This window comes from Cebus imitator, unplaced genomic scaffold (assembly GCF_001604975.1).
Source record: "Cebus imitator isolate Cc_AM_T3 unplaced genomic scaffold, Cebus_imitator-1.0 Scaffold41, whole genome shotgun sequence".
Taxonomy (NCBI): domain Eukaryota; kingdom Metazoa; phylum Chordata; class Mammalia; order Primates; family Cebidae; genus Cebus; species Cebus imitator.
The window spans coordinates 2,871,462-2,894,519 of NW_016107356.1; the positions used below are offsets into that span (position 1 = coordinate 2,871,462).

At 34.0% G+C, this 23,058-nt stretch overlaps 1 protein-coding gene and 1 pseudogene across 19 annotated transcripts in view; both read right to left on the reverse strand.

Moving 5' to 3' along the window:
- SYNJ1 (synaptojanin 1) overlaps window positions 1–23,058 on the reverse strand; it is an 87,598-nt gene that overhangs the window by 36,770 nt on the left and 27,770 nt on the right. For 8 of the 19 annotated variants that reach the window (XM_017526104.2, XM_017526100.2, XM_017526097.2 and 5 more), the window contains exons 5-14: window positions 20,731–20,956; window positions 19,921–20,004; window positions 16,759–16,820; window positions 15,434–15,530; window positions 14,121–14,290; window positions 12,701–12,782; window positions 10,251–10,403; window positions 6,977–7,142; window positions 4,616–4,639; window positions 1,383–1,574 (exon numbers count right to left, since the gene is read on the reverse strand). In XM_017526104.2, the coding sequence (XP_017381593.1) occupies window positions 1,383–1,574; window positions 4,616–4,639; window positions 6,977–7,142; window positions 10,251–10,403; window positions 12,701–12,782; window positions 14,121–14,290; window positions 15,434–15,530; window positions 16,759–16,820; window positions 19,921–20,004; window positions 20,731–20,956 (1,256 nt within the window). The remainder of the gene's footprint in view (window positions 1–1,382; window positions 1,575–4,615; window positions 4,640–6,976; window positions 7,143–10,250; window positions 10,404–12,700; window positions 12,783–14,120; window positions 14,291–15,433; window positions 15,531–16,758; window positions 16,821–19,920; window positions 20,005–20,730; window positions 20,957–23,058) is intronic. The other 11 variants (XM_017526111.2, XM_017526098.2, XM_017526115.2 and 8 more) reach the window with 2 other exon arrangements.
- On the reverse strand, window positions 893–1,013 carry LOC119470814 (annotated as a pseudogene).

A 23,058-nucleotide genomic window follows, 5' to 3' on the forward strand; every position in this document is an offset into this window, starting at 1 on the left:
AGAGCAAGACTCTGTCTCAAAAAAAAAAAAAAAAAAAAAAAAAAAAAAAAAAAAAAAAAAAAAAAAAAAAAAAAAAAAGAGCATTTTAATAAAAAGTTTGGGGAAAATCCCAGGGTTTAAGATGGGACTGATGAAAAATAACTACAAAAGAAAAATCTGTGTCTCACATCATTTCCTATACACTTCACCCTCACTATAAAACTTGGTATTTATATACTATTTTAAAAAGGAATTAAAGCTAATTTTCAAAGAAAGTTAAATTCATGATTCTAATCAAAATCTTTTTTTGTTGTTGTTTTTTAGAGATGGAATTTCACTCTTGTTGCCCAGGCTGGAGTACAATGGCAGATCTCGGTTTGCTGCAACTTCCACTTCCCGGGTTAAAGTGATTTTCCTGCCTCAGCCTCCTGAGTAGCTGGGATTAGAGGTGCCTGCCACCACATCCAGCTAATTTTTGAATTTTTAGTAGAGACGCGGTTTCACTATGTTGGCCAGGCTGGTCTGGAACTCCTGTCCTCAGGTGAGCCACCTGCCCCCTTTCCATAGTGCTGGGATTACAGGCGTGAGCCCCCATGCCCAGCCCAAAATCTTAATAAAAGTACCCTTTGCTCAGTGTTTGGTTCTGGCTATTAAGTTTGGTGCAGAGTACCCAAACTGAATGCCAACAAAGTTTTTCAAGGATAAACCAGTACTCTTAAGTTATTGTGTAAAGTACCAATAAATATCATAAGTTTCATAAGCTGCTCAAAACCCACTCTGCTATTTCCTATCTTAGTAACTAAATAGAGGATTAAGAATTGAAAAATGGGATATAGGTTTGAAAAATAAAACTTAAATGATCAATTATATTTTAATTATGTAATTTTTTTTTTTAATTTTATTTTTTTCTTTAAGTCTACAGCACCCGGTATATTCCCAGACAGTCTCCCATCCAAGTACTAATCAGGGTCGATCCTGCTTAGCTTCCGAGATCAGATGAGATCGGGCGCGTTCAGGGTGGTATTACCGTAGACTAATTATGTAATTTTAATTAAAATTAATAAATGATCAATTTTAAAGGGACATAATCTTGGTTTATGTCAATTTAAAATAAAAACAGAACTAGATTTTATTATATGTGTGTAAATTCCTACTTCTGAAAATCAACTATGAAAAAAAATTTTTTTATCATTATATTTTTATGAAGTAGAAACTAAAGGTCTAGAAATTTTAAAAAGGTAAGATTTTAATAGATGTGATCTTTAAAGACGTTGGCCTTCAAATTTATAGCTCCAAGTTTTTTTTTATAAATTAATGCATACTCTAAAGTGGTATATTTGTTTTCTAGATTAATACATCACAGTCAGGATTTATTAATTAAGTCCATATTGTAAAAAGTCAACCTTGAAACTCCTGGATGCCAGCTAACTTGGGTGCATCAAGAAGCCAGTCAGTGAGTGTCTGATTCTTGAAAGCTATGCTGCGAAATTGTTTCCCACCATTCACGTTCCAGGTTCCAACACATACTCGAATTTTCTTCGGCTTTGAATATTTGTAGAAATTCTCACACATGCTCTTTAGTACTTTAGAAGATGCTAAATGAGACAAGACACAACAGAATTTTAGCTGCATTAAAGCATTTATAAAAATTGATTTTCATAACTGAGATATGACTCCGGAAAGTACAATTATCACAAGCACGAACAAGCAAAAGATACATGCACGGGCACAAAAAAAGATCAGCCTTCAATGCAAAGCCTGGCATGAGGCAATTACCAACACATCTTAAAAAAGAAAGTCAACATTAAACACTATAGCCAAAGTAAAAAAAAAAAAATACTATTACAGATACAGAATTACTGCAGCAATATAAAACATGCAGAACAAATAGTTCTGTTTCAGGGAAATGGTACATTATTTGATACTGTACAAATCCTAAGAAATATACACTTTTAGGAAGATAGCAATTAATTTTCTACAACTTTATTAAGAGTCTGATAAAAATATAAATCTGATTTTTCTCCAAACAAAAACATTTAAGAACATTTACATTTAAGATTCTATCTATAAAAGGCAGCTTGATGAATAATGTCTCCTTGACAAAAACACAAGATGATATTTCTGAAAATGAAATCACTACTAAATGTTTCCCATCTCACTCAGAGTGGAAGCCAAAGTGCTTAAACAATGATCTGAAAGGCCCTAAACAATTTGTCTTCTTTTTCCACCCTCATCTTCCACTCTCCCTAGTGCACTCATTGCTCAGATGCTGGCCTTCCTGCTGTTTCAAAAACATGCCAGGCCAGCTCCCACCACAAGTCTTCGCACTGGCTGAGACCACAGCCTGCAATGTTCTTCCTGTACATCCTTCAAGTCTTTACTTTCCAATGAGACCTTCTCTGACCACTTTATTTAAACTGCACTCTGCCCCTAACTTTCCATTATCCTCTCCCTGGTTTATTTTTCTCTATAGCATTTATCACATTTATAAACTATTATTTTATTTACTTATCCTACTGTCTCCCCTCATGAGAATAGAAGATCCATGAGGGCAGACATGTTAGTCTGTTTTCTTTATGGCAACACTCCTAGTAACTAAAAAAGTACCTAGTACACAGTAAGTGCTCAATAAATAATTGTTAAATGAATAATCAATACATTTTGAGTCCTCAATCTCTCCTTTTTTTTTTTTTTTTTTTTTTTTTTTTTTTTTTCAACTTTTTTTTTTTTTTTCTAAACCACATTCCATTTTGGTTAAATTATCAGCATAGAACCTTAAAAGCACCTCGACCTAAAAAGAGAATTTGCATTTAATTGGCGGCTAACCGGTAACAGGAAAAGGACACCAAAACTATTTTCACCTTTTACTACATGATCTTATTTTATGATATTATCTTATGATACCAAGATACAGCAGTCTTACGAGGAAATGAGAGTGAAAAAGGCAAATAACATGTTAGTATTATTGCAAAGCTAATTTTGACCTGTGGAACTGCTGATTTAGGTAAGTATATGCCCAATGTTTCCAGGGGCAGATATGCAGATTTCTCAGCATCTTGCTGTTTGCTTTGATTGCTTGTATAGAGGTGTCTGGGTGGTAACGAAAACAGATTGTTTGGCCTATTGGTATGGTTAATTCAAAGCTGACTGTACCTAGATAAAAATAATTCTGTACTATTACGGTTTATCATTGGTCTTTAAAATTGAAGTCACTGTTGTTGTTACTAATGCAAACATCACTTCCATAATCCGTTCTATATCAACACCCAAGTTCTATAATAATTATACGGCTTAAAATATTCAGCAAGACAATGAACTGTGTGAACAAAAATGTTCTGCCTCACATACTAAATAAACTAATAAAATCAAGTCAGTTTTTAAATGAAATAAAAAGGTAATAAAATATTCCTAGTTTACTCGTAACTGGTGGCACCTTAATGTGCTTAAAGAAACAATGAGTTGAAATAAAATAAAAAATTTAAAGAAAGAAACAATGAGTCTATGCTCAAACAACAGATGTCCATCCCTAAATACCATGCCACTTCAGAAAATGGTGTTCATTATATAATTCGAAAATATATCCAGGTGCTCCCTTCCTCTACCCTTCTCAAAAAAATAATCAACAGCTTCTCAAAACATTCAGAACAATAACTAAGCCAAACAATTCTTAAATGATAGTAAATCCTTTTCAACTAAATATCTGGCAAGAGTTAAGTTTCATTCCTTTTGCCACAGATTCATGTTTAAAGACAAGATCATAATCCTCGCCCAGAGAATAAAGACATGAGATTTCTAAAAATAGATAGGGAAGAAAAAAAATAATCTTTAGGTCTTACACACTTAACTATTATTTGTTAGAAATCTTGGCACTTTTTAAAATTAAAAGATTTCAGATCATATTTTAGTGCAAGTCTGTAGTTTTTAAACTATTTCACTCACAATAAGGAAATGAGACATTACCTTCTTAAATATTAAGTGTGAGAAACGCTGTTGAGTAGTCATAAATATCACAGATGGCACTCAGAAATTAATCCAAAGTAGTTACATCTGGACTTTTTTCCATTAGCCTATTAAGAGTAAGGCGTAACACTGGCCAGGCTCGGTGGCTCACGCTTGTAATCCCAGCACTTTGGGAGGCTGAGGTGGGCAGATCACGAGGTCAAGAGATCAACATCATCCTGGCCAACACAGTGAAACCCTGTCTCTACTAAAAATACAAAAATTAGTTGGGCGTGGTGGCACGAAGCCACTGCACTCCAGCCTGGCGATGGAGCAAGACTCCGTTTCAAAAAAAAAAAAAAAAAAAAAAAAAAGAGTAAGGCTTAACACTAATAATGTTTGTTCAATGAAATGCAAGAGTGAAATTAAAACTAGCTGAATTATCTTTAATTGGAATTAAGCAATTGCTACAGGAAGACAAAGAGCACTGCACAATTTTCTTCAGAATGAAGTATTTAATTTTCTCAAGCTTGAAATTCTGTTCTCAGATTAAAACAAGATATCAATTTATCCTGTTAGAATCTGATGGCAAAATAAGAAAGTTTCCCATTATATGGTTTTATTTGTTTACAATATCAACTTCAGAAAAATTAAGAAAAAATTGCTTTTATTTATAGATTGATTTTCTATACTGTACCTGACTGTAATGTCTGTTCAGAAACTATGGATGCATCAAGAAGAAAACAAAGAATCATTAGTAAAAACAAGTTACAGTTAAAATGTATATTGACAAACATTTTGAGATGACCTCACTTTTTTATTTTAAGTCAATCTGATAACTTATTTTTCTGATGGCTATAGAACACCAAAGGTTACAAATAAATGACAATGACTGATACAAACCTTCTGCATCTAAGAAAAATCCTACAGTGACTCAGTGATGTCCACCATTACATCCTCAGAAGCTCCTAGGCCTGCTCTTCTGGCTGTTCCTGTGTGTATGTTATGCATGCATGTGCACACGTGTTACATTATGAATATGAATATGAAAATCTAAGAGGATGTTGAAGATATGGAAGATATTGCCCTAATATACATCTTTTAGTATTCTTTCTGGGACTTAGCAGTTGATAAGTACAATCAGTTCAGCTATAACAAGACAAATGCATTCTAAAAACATCACTATGCTATGCAAATTGTGCAAATTCCCATAGCCTCAGGGCTTATGGGAAAAAATAGGGTGGGGTACCACATTCAAAAATGTCAATAGTGACAGACCAAAAAAGATCGGAACCTCATAAAAACAGTAGCATGACATTACACATGTTAAATGGTTATAAAATGAATGAATATAACCATTAATAAGGCACTTCATCTTGAATGAAGTTGGCTTGTAGCAATGGGCATCGACATGGTGCAGCTTGTAATGTGAATAATGGAAAAAGGGATATCTGAAATTAGATGGAGAGTTGAAACAACAGATATGGGTGGATATGGCTCATGACACACACAGTGAACTGAGGCAGGGGAAGATGTTCGAGGTATGTGTGCATATGTGTATGTATGTTGTATATATTTCTAGCCATCTTAGTTCTTCTGGGTGCACTTTTCTGCATTTACCTAGTGTTGCTTGCCAGCAAAATCACACATAAGCTCATGCGAAATTGGCCTTACGCTCAAATAGCTCCCTAATATATCAATTATATTGGAACAAATTCCCATTATCAGAACAAGTGTTGCAACAGAACTGAATGTACTTTTTAAAAAGGTATTATTTTACATATAGTAAAATGTGCAAGAAACTAAAAACACTGATGCTTTAGTCTGGGGATTACATAGGTCCCTTGCTTCTCCTCTTCTTTCCTTCAACCATTTACTTTCAATTGTTGCTTATTAACGCCTCCACATCAAAGTAGGCACAGGTGGAAAGAGGTGACAAAACACAAATGAGTCAAGTCTCTACTTTTGGAAGCCAGGAAAAAAGCCTGAAGTTGAAAGTAGTAGCTGAGATCAGATATTTTTTGGAGATTTAGTAGGTTTAAGTTCCTCAGCCCACTTACAGATCCCTGAGGAGCTGTCTATAATTAGCTACCTTTAGGTACCATGCAGAATTCTGAAAGAATCCATAACCTATTTGACCAAGTAATTACCCAAGAATACATAACTTGATGCAGAAACAATTTTCTCCCACTTGAACAGGGAACATTAAACAGTTTGGTTTATGGCTAACAGAAAAAATTTTTTTTCAGAGTGCTAAAATGTCAAAATGGAAAAAAGTACAATTAAGAAAGTCTAATTTATTTGGTCAATTATACCTCAATACATTTTGGGGAAAGAATAAGCAAGTCTAACCTATTAAGTCCTCAATGAATGTTGAGTTTTCCCATCATGCTACTTTTATGTGCTCACTGACAGAGGCTTTCTTTTGATTTTAATAAAAGACACAATGGAAGGTGAAAACCTACGATGAAGGCCATTTATTTATTTCTAATATTAAAACTGGTAATAGCAGTTAGTACCCAATAATTAGCACTACTTTAAATTATTAATATGATTTAATGCTTATTCAAACAATAGCAATTAAAAGCTAAGACCAAATTACAGAAACTTTTGGGGTGGTGATTAAAAAAATAACCAATATAGGCATTACTTTTTCCAGTAAAGCATATAATTAATTATAATTATATGCTTTATATAATATATATGCTATATAATTAATTATTAAATGTTCTATTAAAAGTACTAGCTGAATATTCTATGAAATACTGCCTTGTACAAAGTTAACAATGATTAAATTATTTACCCCCTCAATCATAACCTATAGAAGAAACCATGCATGGGCCTCAATTTACAGCTTACTAACACCACTGATAGTACAAACATTTTAAAACAGACAAACTTCCTTGGGAGACTGTAATTTTCAAACATTACCTTTATAGAAATCCCTTCAAAACTATTTTAACCAACTAAAAATTGTTTGTGTAAATAAGTTGACATTTACCTCTTGGACTTTTAGGAATATTAATAACAAAGTAAATAAAACATAAAGTGCACATACCACGCAAACTTCCAGTAGTTAAAAGTGCTCGAGCTTTGTCAGCTAAATCACTATTAAGAGTATTTCCCAGTAGCAAAACATCAATGGCCTCTTGCTTAGAGCTGTCAAAGAAGTTATTCTGAATTGTTCTGGTAACAGAACGAGCACCATCTTTTAACTTTCCAGCCTGTTGAGAAAAAAGGAGCATACATTTTCATTTTAAATATTACTGATTTTACTCAGTAGGTAATTTGAAATTTTAAATCAGTTTTATACGATTTTAGTATAAAAAAGGACCTAATCATTCTATTTTGAATATATAATCATGACAATTCAAATGCCTCCAACATGTCACTGCTTCCTTTCTTTTAAAGCTCTGCACAAAGAAGTGAAAAGGCTCAGTGCTACAACCACATCCAGTAATGACATCTAGAGCAACAAATGTTTAAAATTGCTTATTACAAAGGAAATAAACTGAAGTGAACTTATTTAAAACAAGAAAATTCCTTCTTACAAGGTAATTTGTAAACTTGGGGATAAAATTGGTAGGGAGAAATGGGAGATAAAAGAAGACACACTGAGCTTAAATGCCCCTAGAAAAACTTCAAAATACTTTGGTAGTAGAAAAAGAAAATGGAAATTGCTCCCAAATAGCTTACACTAGTTAAAATTAAAACTAAATCTAAGAATGAAGGTCTACTTCTCAAAAGAAATTTACAAGTACAGTTCATAAACAAATATTACATGTAAACTACAGTTTGTGTATTTTGAGTCATTTTATTGCCTATGCAAAAATACATCATAAACTAATAAACTTATTCCTATAGTGAGAGTTGATTATAACTTTTAATGAATATATATTTTACTTATGCATGTCAGGTACCATAATGATTTATTTTGATCTTATGGATTTTGATGATTGTCAAAACAAAAAAAAAAACTTGCACCTTTTAGAAAATAACTTTAGTTTGCAATGTGTAATTTTTATTCTTTAAAGAAATAACAGTAACTTGAGGCTTCTTTTAAGAATAAAGAGCCAGCCGGGCGCGGAGGCTCAAGCCTGTAATCCCAGCACTTTGGGAGGCCGAGGCGGGTGGATCACGAGGTCAAGAGATCGAGACCATCCTGGTCAACATGGTGAAACCCCGTCTCTACTAAAAATACAAAACATTAGCTGGGCATGGTGGCGCATGCCTGTAATCCCAGCTACTCAGGAGGCTGAGGCAGGAGAATTGCCTGAACCCAGGAGGCGGAGGTTGCGGTGAGCCGAGATCGCGCCATTGCACTCCAGCCTGGGTAGCAAGAGTGAAACTCCATCAAAAAAAAAAAAAAAAGGGAATAAAGAGCCAATTTTCTTAAATTCCACTAAATGAAGAACCAGCTTTCTTCAATGCTGTTACATGATGCCACTATATTTAATAAGCAATTAATGTTTGGCATTAAATGTTATTTCTTTCTACATAATAACATATGCAAATAACATTATTTGAAAAGACACTCACCATTCACATTATCAGGCAATAATAAGGAACCCAGAGAAAGGAAAAGAAAGAGCAGTTCAGATGTTAGATTTTAGTTCAATTCAGACTAGCATATTTAATGTATAAAATTTTATATATTATGTTAAAGATGAAAGACCACTGAAAATATATGTAACCTCTGTACATATATTGTAGTCACTGCAGAAATAAAAAGGTAGAAGAATATAAAAGAATATTTTAAGCAATAGTTTGAGAATCAGCTTTTAATAGCAAGAATTATGTTCTTAATTTAAAAGCAATAAATCAAAGTTTAACAATTTCAGGTTTATAAAAATAGGGACCATTTAAGAAGTAAATATTTATAAAAGTCAATACAAATTATTTCTATGAGTTGAACAAAAGAAACTTTGCAGGTAAGGTTAATACCTCTGGGCAGAGGCATGGCATATTATGAGACACAGAAGAGGAAGATTTGGAAATTAAAAGAAGACTTAGAGATCATGAATGGTCTTTAAAGAATTTCAGTTGCTATATGGAAGAAGCTGAATGAGAACTACAAAAGTGATAAATGTTCTCATTTCTATTCTTGAAATAATCTGAGGAATTGTGGAGATTTAGAAAATTGATAAATTCAAGTAAGGCCAGGATCCTTAAAAAGTTAAACAATACTTAAGTAGATAAAATAATGAAAACTATCTCAAGTATTGTTCCAAACTCCCTCAATAAGGGCCAAATATTTGAGAAGAAGGCAGTCTGTAGATAATACTAGGAAATAAAAAGTAATGATGAAACAGACAATTATAATTAAGTCCATCCTTTTCTTTTTTTTTTGAGACAGTCTCACTCTGTCACCCAGGCTGGAGTACAGCAGCATGATCTTGGTTCACTGCAACCTCTGCCTCCTGGGTTCAAGCAAGTCTCATGCCTCAAACTCCGGAATAGCTGAGATTTCAGGTGTGCGCCACCACACCCAGCTAGTATTTTCAATTTCAGTAGAGATGGGGTTTCACTATGCTGGCTAGGCTAGTCTAGAACTCCTGGGTGCAAGTGATCCGCCTGCCTCGGCCTCCCACAGTGCTGGGATTACAGGCACGAGCCACCGAACCCAGTCTACATCTCACATTTCTTTGGCATATCTTGATAGCCACCTTCCCAAGGTAAGATAAGTAAAGACAAATTATGCCCTAATGTTGGGTTCATAGTAAGCACTGCATAAACTGTTGATTGACTTATTTGTCCAAGTGGCATATGTCACACATCTATTAACAGCAGGCACTGTCTCAAGTGCAGGGAATACAAAGCCAAATAAGAGAAAACCCTTTATTAAGAGGTCTATGGTTTTAAAAATCATATCTGTAATCCAACTACTTGGAAGTCTGCGGCAGAATTGCTTGAACCTGGGAGGTGGAAATTTCAGTGAGCTGAGATCGTGCCACTGCACTCCAGCTTGGGTGACAAAGCAAGACTCTGTCTCAAAAAAAAAATCATATTTATAATCAAAACAAACAATACGAAAAGTAAAACAGATATACAAGGGAAAAGTCATGAAAAAAAGAGAAATATAGTGGATTATCACTCAATGACTAGATATGTCATATATACATACTTCCCAAACTTAGGGAAACATCTATCTTCCATTTATTCACTAGTACCCACTGTGAAAGGAAGTATCAAAGAGGACATAAAAACACATTAAACAGCATTCTAAAACACATCTATTTAAACCATCTATTAATTTTTAAAAGGCCTTTTAAAAGTTGATGAAGAGAGGAAAAAGAGGATATTCTAAAATGTTATGATAGATCTAGATCTACCTTTGCTTTCCCTTCAAGAGCTCCAGTTCCTGCATATATCTTACTGATTGAATCACCGTTCACAGACCACATTGACCGAAAAACTTCTTGAAAGCGAGTCACCAACTGAGGCTTTTCAGCTAAACGAAGAGCTTCCAACTGTTTAGCTAGCATCTAAAACAGCAAAAGAGACATTTTTATAAATATATTAATAAATTAATTGTAATATGGCTTTTAAGAACCACCAGAATCAAACCAAAATTTATCATTATAGTACTATTTGGGACTGGATTCTGAAAACGTAACACTTTACTAGGTTGTGTTAGTTCCCATCATTTCAATTTTTAAAAAAAAATGCTATATCAATGAAAACTACAAGTATTGATAAGGACTTCTTTCTGGTTGAATGATAAAACTTATCAAAGTATCCCTATAAATGAGAGTTGTTTATCTTGCCCACCTAAAAGAATTAATCAATCAACAGCCTGCATTAGAATTGAGAAAAATGTTTAGTTTGCCTAAATATAAATAACTAGGTCTCTATAATTTTTGGACTGGTGTTATAAGTTTAAGTAATTAAGGCAAAAACATATGAAAAAAAGGAGTTGCTCTTCAACTGTCACGAAATAAAGAAAATAAGTAAAATCTCTGAATAAAGCCATGACAGCTTTTTATGCATAAAATCTGTATCAGTCATACAGTAATTTATATAGTAATACAGTTCTTCCATATGGAAGAACTAGGGGAAATAGCATGCAAGGAATTCAAGCACCTCTGGGCTTCTACAAGTCCTTGTCACATAAAACAATAAAAGTGTTTCAAAAAATTATTGATCTTAATATGCATAAATTCCAGCCTTGAAATCTGACAGAGTCAAAGCAGTGTTCAATCTTTATCCAGTCTGTTTATTTAGAATCTAGTCATATTCTATGCCTTGCATTTTTATGTATGTTTTATTTTATCTTATATAAGTATGGTTATGATCCATATAGAAGAACCAAATAATATAAAAAAACCTTAAACTGGGTTCATTTAATTACCTAGAGACTTAACACTACAGCTGTTCTTTGCCAGCATGGAGAATAAAACAAAATGAGCCCCAGGGCCTCCTGTATCATTTAAATCTTTCTCTCTTCAAGGAACTGGGCAAAGCTCATCTTACTCCTCTACTAGTTTGGCTTTGCCTATCTTAGCGGCAACTTTGTAACCAGTCAACCCATTGCTATCCTAGGGAGTTTTCTAATTCCTATCAACAGTGGAGAATCAGCTAAGCTAGATCCTGAAAAATAACCTGTTACAATTTTGATGAAAAGGCCCAAGTATTTCAATAAGCTTATTATTAGAATCCATGTACATATTCAGCCACTTAAAACCAGAACTTGAAACAAATCCAAGTCATGTGATAAACTCTTATCTAAATGACCAACATGCTTGCTTTCATTTTCTTGTTTCTGTCATATTTTCTAAATAAATTACAAGTAAACCTCAATAATATATTTCAAAAAATCCAAACAGTAAAGTTTAGTTACATGAAAAATACATTCTGTGGTAGAGAATTTTATATACTGTACTTTCATTTTTGAGACAGAAAGAACCTCAGCTGCAAAGTAACTAATTAATCAATATTCAGGTCAAATTTAAGATAATTAAATAGAGGAAATAAGAACATGTAACCTCCTATTGCTGTTTTTTGTTTTGTTTTGTTTTTTAATAGCACTTGATAACTATGTTAAGTTCTGATGGAACTAAATGAAGTTTAGCCACCGCCTTATAACCCTAACTTGCAGAATAGGGAAGACTTAGAAAGCTCAGCATTGCTATAGTTTGTCAAATAGTTGAGACAATGTTTATATTAGGCTGAATCTGATGGATAAGTAGTAAAGAAAAAAAAAATCTTGTAAACAACGACCTTATCAGAGAAGTAGAATCGCATTCATTTTCATTCTCACTAACTACGGCATTTTCATCTGATCCTGTTTTTTTATAGCTACTAATTTGAAAACACCAAACAAACTGGATTGGGTTACAAATTGTCAAAAATATAGTCCTGTAGAATTGTACATGTGAAAATAGACCCTTCTTATCCTAAAACAGATTTTTAAAAGACAACACAGAAAATAAAAGGCCAAATACACACATAAACCCCCCTTCTGCCCCACACATACATATTTCCTCCAAAGGACAGGGAAAAAAATTGTTGAAATAGTATAAATAGCAGATTTAAAAACGGGAGAATTAAGGAACAACGAGAGTGGCTACACAGCTACCTAAAGAGAATATGAAGATCAGGTAAAGGAAATATTTAAATCAAAAGAAAATTTGGCCAAAAAAAGAGACAGAGACTAGAAATAAAAAATGAAGCATAACATTATATATATATATTCTGAAAAGTAATAAGAAACATAAGTATTACAAAAGCACTTAAAGAGGTATATGATACAAGGCACAAACATTTTAATTTATTTTTTTACCTCTAAGCCAAGAAATGCCTGCACACTATTTGTTCTATCAAGACAATCCAAGCAGTTTGTTCGAACTGTACCGCTCTGGGATCTGTAACCAATAAGGTCAAATATCTAGTTTGGAACAAAAATAAAGCTAAAACAAACTGTGAATAATCAAGGTAATTAAAATGTAGCACCCACCTTCCCTCTCCAACTTTTATTACAGTTTTCATATATCCAAATATACAAAAAAAAATTAAGAAATAGATTGTGAACATCCATATGCCCACCATTTAAATTTAACAGCTGTTAATATTTTGTCACATATTCTTCATTACATATCTATCACATACTTATTTTTAATTGGGCCAACAATTAGAAGCTAAATATACATTCAGGTTTATGCTCTCACAGTTCTTTGCACATAAAAGAAAAATATTTATGGAACACATTTTTTTTTTTAAACCCAAGATCTGTTATCTCTAATGACTGTGTCTACAGCATTAATGCTAAATAAAATACAAATTGAAAAATTAAAAATTTGAGCTTTGTGCAATGACGTTTCCCTTAGCCTGTATTCTGAACTTAACTCTTTTTTTTTTGAACTTAACTCTTTTAACATTTACTTTTCTCCTCTATTTCACATGCAAAAACTGAATATTTAAATTATACTAAAGCAGAGAGCAATGTCTTTTACTTCTGTTTGCATTTAACAGTTTTTACTGACATCAAGAAATACTAAAACATAAGTTTTAAAAGAGAAGCAAAACAGTTTCATATATAACAGCATGAAGTATGGAGCCAGACGAATCCCAGTTCTAACACTTGTTAATTATGAGACTTGCGGCAGATATAATGGGCATAATAATAGAACCTATCCCTGTAATTGTTATTGATACATGTTAAGACTTAAGTACACTGCCTGCTCCATAAAATGTGTCACTAATGTAACCTCTCATTATTATTTGGTGAATTCTAAAGAAAGGAAGAACAACAAGTTTAAAATCAAGTATAGGATGGACGAGATGTTTCCCGCCTGAAATCCTAGCACTTTGGGAGGCTGAGGCAGGCGGATCGCTTAAGCCCAAGAGTTTGAGACCAGCCTGGACAATATAGGGAGACCCCAACCCCGTCTCCACCAAAAAAAAAAAAAAAAAAAGCCAGGTGTGGTGGCACACACCTGTAGTCCTAGCTACTCAGGAGGCTGAGGTGAGAGGATCTCCTGAAACCAGAACGCAGAGGCTGCAGGGAGCTGAGACTGTGCCTCTGCACACCCGCCTCAGAAACAAAGTGAGGCCCTACTCAAAAAAAAAAAAAAAATTAAAAAATATTTTAGTTAATTATAAATTTTAATTTTAAAAAGAAAATTTAAGAGTTCAACATTAAGAATAATTTTTAATTATAGCAATGCTCCAATTCAAAGAACAGAGAAACAGGGCAGTCAAACCTTTGAACTTCACTTCCATTGAAATAAAAAAATCCATAATCTAGAAACTTCTGGACTTGAGGTTTAAGAACACTGTGTAATTTTTCTGCCTTTCCTCCTTTAACCATTTGATGATAGTCAAAATTCACCATCTGGATATCAGCAGCATGTTCAGAAGCTTTCAAATGACTCTGAAAGTAAAAAGGCAAATATTCATCTAAATGTTAACTAAATAAGATTTTATCAATATAGCATTATAAATAAAACCTTACATTTAAAATTAAAACCCAGCATGGTTCCTTGAGATTTCACTAATCCCACATTTCACTGACATTGGCAGTAAAATGGAAAATCACTTGAGGATATCTAATGACATCTTTTTCCTAAAGCCTCACATACTATCCCTGAGAGATTAGGTGACATAATTAACATCCGGGTACCTAAATAATATTCTCATCTGGTTTAGGAAATAAAAAATTATTTCCAATTGTCAGCATTTTATTTTTACAACACAAATTTAATAACGTCTTATACTATTATAGAATCTCAAAGTTATCTTATTTAAGACAAAGCCTATCAAAGACTGAAAGTCATATTTTATGACTTCATTTAATACAGACAAGTATTTTTTAAGTTTACCATGTTACTCTGTAAAGTATAATCTGTTTATTAACAATAACTATTTTATAAGGTTAAAAAATAGCTATGTAATTAGCATACTTCTGGACTTAGGAGATTGAACTTTAGAAAATGTTTTCCAATGATCTTAAGGTTATAATCTTATATAACACCATAATATATATTAATTATTAATCAGTAAGTGCTTATTAAAATATTTTTTCTTTAGAAGTCAGGCAATTTTTGGGTTCTTTTTGACATAAAATTCTCAAGTTTTCTCTCATCAATACAAGAAGGTATAGTGTTGGATGTAAATAAATGCATTATTCACAATTTCATAAGTTAAAAACAATGACTACTGTTCTAGGAAGCAGGCAAAGCAATGAACAGATAAAGAAGGAAACTGCTATTTCTCTACTAGTGAGGGATAAATATTTTTGGCAAGGAGGGTATCTTTCTGTTTTTCTACAAAATAAAAAAACAGATTAGAAAACAGTGTCATTTGCCTTGAAAGCTTTTTAGAATCTCAATTTCAGCAACATTAGCCTAAATTGTTTCCTGATAGACCCAAAGAGATAAAATTTCCAACAAGCACCCAATCTTTTTCTTGGAAATAATTTATTTCCTGGAAGAATTTGATTACTATATTATCTTACTTTTTAATACCATTCTAGGTGTCCATGGGCCAGAATGAAATAAGAAATGACCATACTTACCTGGAAAGCCTTACTTAGCATATGTTCACCTTCCTTAGATCCGAGCAAATTTACTATTATTTGTTTACCATATAAGTTCTTAAGTGTTCTAAAATGCCTATTTAAAAAAGAAAGGAAATACGCACATGTCAAATAAGAAGCCTATTTTTTTCAATAAACAAGAATCCATTATTAAATAGAACTTATATGGCAGTATTTTAAACACGGAATTGGAAAACTGGGTGCAAATTCATTGTACATGGTCTCAAAGCTGAATTTACAAAAACTCATGAATGCAATTTCCTCTCTGAGCTATAGGTACTGAGACTCCCACCCCTGCCGGGACTGTGGAGGCATCCAGCTTCTGCCTACTCTGTGAGGCTGGCACCAGAGAAGACAGATACCAGCCGTGAGCTTGGCTGGGAAGGTGGTTAGGTCAGATAGCACAGGGCTGCAGCTCACATGTGAGGACATCACAAGCTCTGTGAGTATTCAGAGGGACCTCCTCACTGGCCAGTCTTCAGAAAAATGGGCCCCAAATGTGAGTCTTTTTTCTTTCCAGCTTCTAACCATTCCAGAAGCTATGTAGAGCAATACCACACAAAGGAAATATAACATAAACCACGCCTATAATGTTAAAATTTCAAGAAAGTACATTTATAAACATGAAATAAAATATATTTTCTTTAACTCAACATGTCTAAAATATCATTTCAACATGTAATCAATATAAAACAACTACAGTTAACCTTTGAACAACACAGGTTTGAACTGTGCAGGTCCACTTATATATGGATTTTTTTCAAACAAACAAGAATCAAAACTACAGTATTCCTGGCATGCAAAACCCATGAATATGAATGATGAGTTTTCATAAGCACGGGTTCCACAGGGCCGATTGTGGGACTTCAGTACGCACAGATTTTGGTATGAGAGGGTAGAACCAATACTCTGAGTATACCGAACATGATTGTACTAATGAGATACCTTACATTCTTTTTTATTTTTTAAGGCAGTCTTTGAAATCTAGTGTGCATTTTATACTTGCAGCACATCTCAACTGGGACCAGTCACATTTCAAGTGCTCAGCAGCTACATGTGGCTAGTGGTTGCTATACTGGACAATGCGCCCACAGAAGAAGTTTTAAGGCCAAGAGATCAAGACCCACACTTCCAGCACTGCCAGCCAGAAGTCATAACACTAGGTGTCATTGTCTTTCAATTGAATTAGGAGTCAGAAGGAATTTTACTTAAAGGCAAAAAAGTTTGAAATAAATCAGTAAATATAACTAGTCCCACTGCTTATCAATATCAAAATTTAAAGCACTATGGAAAAACTGTCTTACCTGTCAAAAGCAGGTGCATTGGCTTCAAATCCCCTTGACATACGGACACGATGAGATCCCACCTTAAACAAGAAAAATACATTTTCAAACCAAAAACCAACATACAGACGAAAGAAATATCGCTGCTTATACTATTTAACAATTTCTTTGCTAAACACACAGTTGTTAACCAAAAAACTTTCATTTATGATATGCTTTTAACCCCCTTCTTTATTTTTTAAAAAAACCTCATCAAAAAAAGAACTAGAAGTTACATCATTATGAAATACTCCTAAACTAATAGGAATTTTTATTGATTTAAACTATTTTTAAAAGTGCTTTCATATATGTTACTTTCTTTTAAGCTCAAACTACGTGCCCTGTGTAACAGATAGTATTATCATTTGGGTAATTTAAAAAAACTGAAATACCAACAGGTAAAATAACTTGCCCTCTGAGATCAATATAACTAATTCCAAAAGAGATTCAGATGAAATTTTACGTCTCTGACCTAAATTCCTATTCTTCCAAGCTACCTAACAGTACAAATGTCTGTGTTTTTTTCTCTGCTATGTTGAATACTCTTCACCTCTCCCTCACCAAAGTTTCACCAAATTGAGAAAATCATTCCTTCCTCAAAAAGCAGACTTTCCAAGTCAACCTTGCCATCACCCAACTATAGTAACTGCACACTTTGCAGAATCAGGAATTTGGGGTTAAGCAAATTAAACAAGATGGAAAATATCCACCTATTGTATATTGTTATAATGTTTATTTTCTTACATAGAAGAGTAGCAGAGAGATGAGGCATAACTGACAAAGATGTAACACGCCAAGAAAAAAATATATGGGTGAGACCAGATTATTTCCGTGACCTTCAGTTTAAACATTTCTCTCTGAGACTCTGGCATGAAGACTGCCCAATCAGAACAAGGATTCCTGTGGTGGGGCAAAAAAAAAGTTGCCCAAAATTCATTCTTGCTAACCTGTGAACAAAGTGCTTTTAAAGAGGGTGGGGAAGGAGGGTTGTCAAATCAGTCATGCAGTCTGACAATTAAACCAGAAAATAAATATGCTCATCCAATTCCAAAACTGAATTAACAGTACAGTATCAGTCATTAAGCATTATTATAACCCTCACTGCACTAAGTTAGATAATCTAATGACTTCTGATAACCAAGGAATTCTCTCTTCAATTTTTAAATAAGAAATCAATTAGCCTAATGTCACATCTGTATTCAATTTCATTTTATAGTACTTAATAATCTTCATAAAAGTTTAAAATTTGAAACATGTATGTCCCAGGACATTAAGCATTTCAGACTGCAGAAAACTCAGAAGTTGATACTTTTTCTCTGGAGTAATCCCAGATTAACTGCCTATAACTCTATACAAGTTCAAGACTTAGCATTTTGTTTACTGATTAACACTTATATAGTACTGCAATTGTACATAAGGTGAAAAACATAAGGTTTTCACATCTTCCAAGTAATACCTGTGGTTGTTTTCCACCACTCAGTTCCCTAACACATATATACATCCAGTCACGTATCACAGCTCTCATAGCAATATAATGGCTAGACTAGATTAGATTTCCATTTTTATGTTTTTGGAGACATAGTCTCACTCTGTCACTCAAGCTGGAGTGCAGCGGTACGATAGCTCACTGCAGTCTCAACCTCCTGGGCTCAAGGGATCCTCCCACCTCAGCCTGCTGAGTAGCTGAGACTACAGGTACATGTCATCATGCCTGGATGATTTTTATTTTTTTGTGGCTCAGGCCTGTAATCCTAGCATTTTGGGAGGCCAAGGCGGGAGGACTGTTTGCCCAGAAGTTCAACACCATCCTGGGTAATATAGGGGGACCCTGTAACTACAAAAAACAGTTGTACATGCCTGTAGTCCCAGCTACTCGGCAGGCTGAGGAGGGAGGATCACCTGAGCCTGGGAGATAGAGGCTGCAGTGAGCCATGACTGCACCAGTGCACTGAAGCCCGGGTGGCACAGTGAGACCCTGTCTTAAATAAATAAATATAAATTAAATAATAAAATAACATGAAAAAAGTGTAACATAGGGCTCATAAACTGGTTATTAGAAGCTCTAACACTAGCCTGTCCCTAAACAAAAGCATTCACCTTGCATCATATCAGGGTTTTGGCAATGTTCTTAAAGCAAATACTCTAAGCACCCACTGTTGATCATGAAAGCTTAGAAGTGGGGTTCTGTTGGGATTCTCTCCCAAGGGAGATTTAGGGAAAAATATATCTATTTAAGTTAACCCTACAAAGACAAGACAAGTCAAATAGTCTTGACAAGAATTCAAGAATTTTTGCAGAGCAGTACAAGTGTTAATCCTTGTTAACTCTTGGGCTCTCTTAAATAAAATATTACTAAAACAGTTCAAGTGGTCTGTAATTTTTCTCCACAATAAACATTCTATGATATAAGAGTTCCAGAAGTCAAATAAAGGAAGCAGGATTTTTTTTTCATTCCCTTTTCTCAATACTATAGGCTGAGGCACCAAACTTACTAGACTATACATACCCAGAGGCCTAAAGTAAATATCACATACTTTAAGGACTAATGAATTTTGAATAAAAATAAAATGTCAACAATAGCTAACCCTTACATGGTGCTGACTGGGGGCCAGGTGCTATTCTAAGAGCTTTTTATTTAATACTTACAACAACCCTATGAAGTAGGTACTATTCATATTATTCTCATCATACAGATAAGGAAACTGAGACACAGAAGCGTTGAATTATTTGCCCAAGATCACACAGCTAGTAGTGATAGAGTAAGGATCCCAACTGAGAAGTCTGGTTTCCAAGGCTTTGTTTTATCTACTACACTTTTCACCTAAAAAGACTAACTTGTTACATACTAAGATAAGAAAATAATAAATATGAAATCACTTTGAAAATCAATGTGCTATAAAGGCCTCAAAATTTTTAATACTAAATACGCAGCTGAATTTCAATGGCTATTTGAAACAGCATTAAAAGAAAAAATATCTAAGATAATTCCAGAAACTTTGTACTCAGATCCTTATTTGTAAATCTAGTTAACATTATTAGAGAAAATAATGGAACTATCAATGACTTAATAAACTATCCTGAAAGTTTAGAAAATACGAACATTTTTCAAAAAATAAAAATAAAAACTAAACGTCAAACACATACTTGCAACCCTGGTTGCTCCCAGAACAATGGAACAGATCCTCGGATTTGTATGAAGGAAGAAACAGAGTCATCTAAGTACACAACCTACAAAAAAAAAACCATAATGTATACTATTTCCACGGAAAAGTTGCTATACTTGTAGAAAAACAAACTTACTAAAATCTGTTGCATACTAGTTATATTTTATGATCTAGCTCTCATATACAATTGTCCAAAACAGGCCACTAAACAAGTTTGACTTTTTTTTTCTGTTAGTGATGTTAACCAAAAAAAATTAGTAAAAATATAAGATTCACAACTTTTAAAAATGAATTCCTTTTAAATCTTAGTATTTTATATACATATCTTTATATTTCATTTTGTTTAGCTCCTTATAACCTAATTTGAAGATCCGAGTTGGGCTGGGTTCATGGCCTGAATTTATATTCATATAGTTTCATAGCCAAAAGTATCATAATTTCTGATTTTTAGACAGTATATATATGTGCCATTAAGAGCCAGGTTTAATTTAATGTCACAGAAATAAAAAAACAAGTTGTCTAGCTCTACAACTGAGGATTTTAAAATTCAATACCACATTGAATATGTCATGCTGATTAGTGACATCTTGTTACCTATATGAAGAGTAATAATACCACACTGAGTTTTAAGGAAGCCTTTCTTTAAGGCCCATAGGTAACCAAGAACAATCATAAATCAACATTATAGATGTCAAAATAAGTTCTGAATCAAATAAAAATCTGTTATTCTAGTATTTTCTGTGCCTTTCCTATAATACATTAATTAAGAAATATAAAACACTACATATACCTGTTCTGTTTCTACAAAATTGGCAACATGACCATCATCATTTGTTCCCCGGACATTAAACCTGGTCCCAGCTCGTTCACAGCTTAATCTTGAAATGAGGCAAGCCTTTGCCTGTTTATGTGCAGCATAAATTGTTCTGATTTCTACACCTCCACACATAAGACGTAATAACCAGTCATCACAATTCACACCATAGTGTTTGAGATGCAAATGCAAAGACTGATTCCTAACAGGAAAAGAAATGAATGATTAGCTCATGGAATACTAAATAACAAAGTATGACTTTTAAAGTTATCTCCTGGAACATTAATATTATTAAATTTAAAGGTATAAAAACCAAATCAATTCATTTACATTTACTATGCTAGGGATCAGAAGATGGGGCTATACAATGAGATCCTTCAACATGTGATCTATGGTCCACAAAAAGGAGTATTTTTGTGTTTTTAGTTTCTGTGGCCCATTTCTGTTATGTCTTTATATATAATGTGCTTATACCGTAACTTGTTCCAAAAAAGGATAACATATGCATGTCCCCACCCCAATTTATGGAGCTCTACTTAATTTTAATTAATTTAAATTTAAATAGCAAGATGTAGCTGGTGGCTACCATATTAGATAGTGCAGGCATAGGGTTTAGCATCACTCCAAAAACTTTAAGCATTCTAGTTAACGACGGGGCTTATTCAAACTTTCTTCAGAGAAAAAGATTTTATTCAAACAAACATGAGGAAGCCCAATGATTATGATACAGATAAAAGCAGCTATGGCTGAAGTGGAGATTGGGACTGAGCCTTGCTGAGTTGGCCTTCGCACCCTGATTACCCCTCAGGGGTCTTTCCTGGAAGCTTAGACCTCCACAGACATATATAGAAGCTTCTAACAACATACCGCTAAGGAAAATACATTGCTAGGTGGAAAAACTCTATCAATTCAACAGTGAGTTTTCTATCCTATTGAAGCTTGGTTCTCCAGGTTTTAGGTGGAATTCTTCTTAAGTGTTCCATACTCTTTCTCTTCCTGTCTTAAACAAGGTAGCATTCTCTTGAAGACTCAAGAGCAATAGCCCTCAACTCCCTGCCCGCCCCTCAGATGACAGGCTGCAATAGAGTTAAAATGCAGTTCTGGAAAACCAGCTATTCCAACCCCTCTTATCTATCCAGGAAAGCGGATGGGAATATAAATGAAATTACTACAGGGATAATGTTAAATCTGATGACCATTATTTATTTTAAAAATACATCAGATTAAACTTCCATACTTTACTATGACCCACGTTGATCTGAGGCAAAGTTCAAATTGGTTGTGACCCAATATGTCCAAACACCATAGCTGAGACCTATGCCACAGCAAAGTTATAAGAAACTTATTTGTCCCCATTTAAATAGGCCGTAAACCCTATGCATTCTGTGCAGGCAGAGTTTCTGTGCTGTCACTTTTCATTTTTCTTTGCTGTCAATGTGTCACTGTTTTAGCATTTACATTTATACAAGACTTTTGACTGGCAGCAGCTTAGAATTTCTAGAGGAGTAAAGCTCTCTGGGCTTTGTGATAGGTATTTGCCACTCTTTGGCTACAAAAACTGCATAGTTGTATCCTGGAAAATATTTCTACTAAGTGCACAGTGAATTCCAAAGGTTTCCATTTTTCTACACAAAGTGAAGCTCAAGAATGCCAATCCTTAGCAAAACTGTAAAATGAGCAAAATTCACCTTTGGTGATTTAACCGTCCCTTTGTTCCACCTATCTCCTGCTGGACAAACTTCAAGCTTACTTTTATCTGACTTTGCCTCCATTTCCACTCTTAACTGAATTAAAAAAAAAAAAAAAAAAATGAGGCCAGGCACGGTGACTCATGCCTATAATCCCAGCAATTTGGGAGGCTAAGGTGGAAGGATCACTTGAGGTCAGGAGTTGGAGATCAGCCTGGCCAACGTGGTAAAGCCCCATCTCTATTAAAAATACAAAGAAATTAGCCAGCGTGGTGGCATGCATCTGCGGTCCCAGCCACCTGGGGGGCTGAGGCAGAAGAAATGCTTGAACCCAAGAAGTGAAGGTTGCAGTGAGCCGAGATAGCACCACTGCACTCCAGTCTGGGCAAGAGTGAGACTCTCTCAAAAATTAATAATAATAAATAAATAAATCATTCCTATTGATTAAATTTAGGCAATATATCTGCATCTTCTTGGACTTACAATTGTATGAAAGCTTTTATCTCTTAATCTAAAACTTTGGGTAAAAATGAGGGGAAAAAAATGTAAGGACAGCTGCCCTAGGCACAGCTGCAAAACATTTACTTTTTCTTTTTCTTTCTTTTTTTTTTTTTTT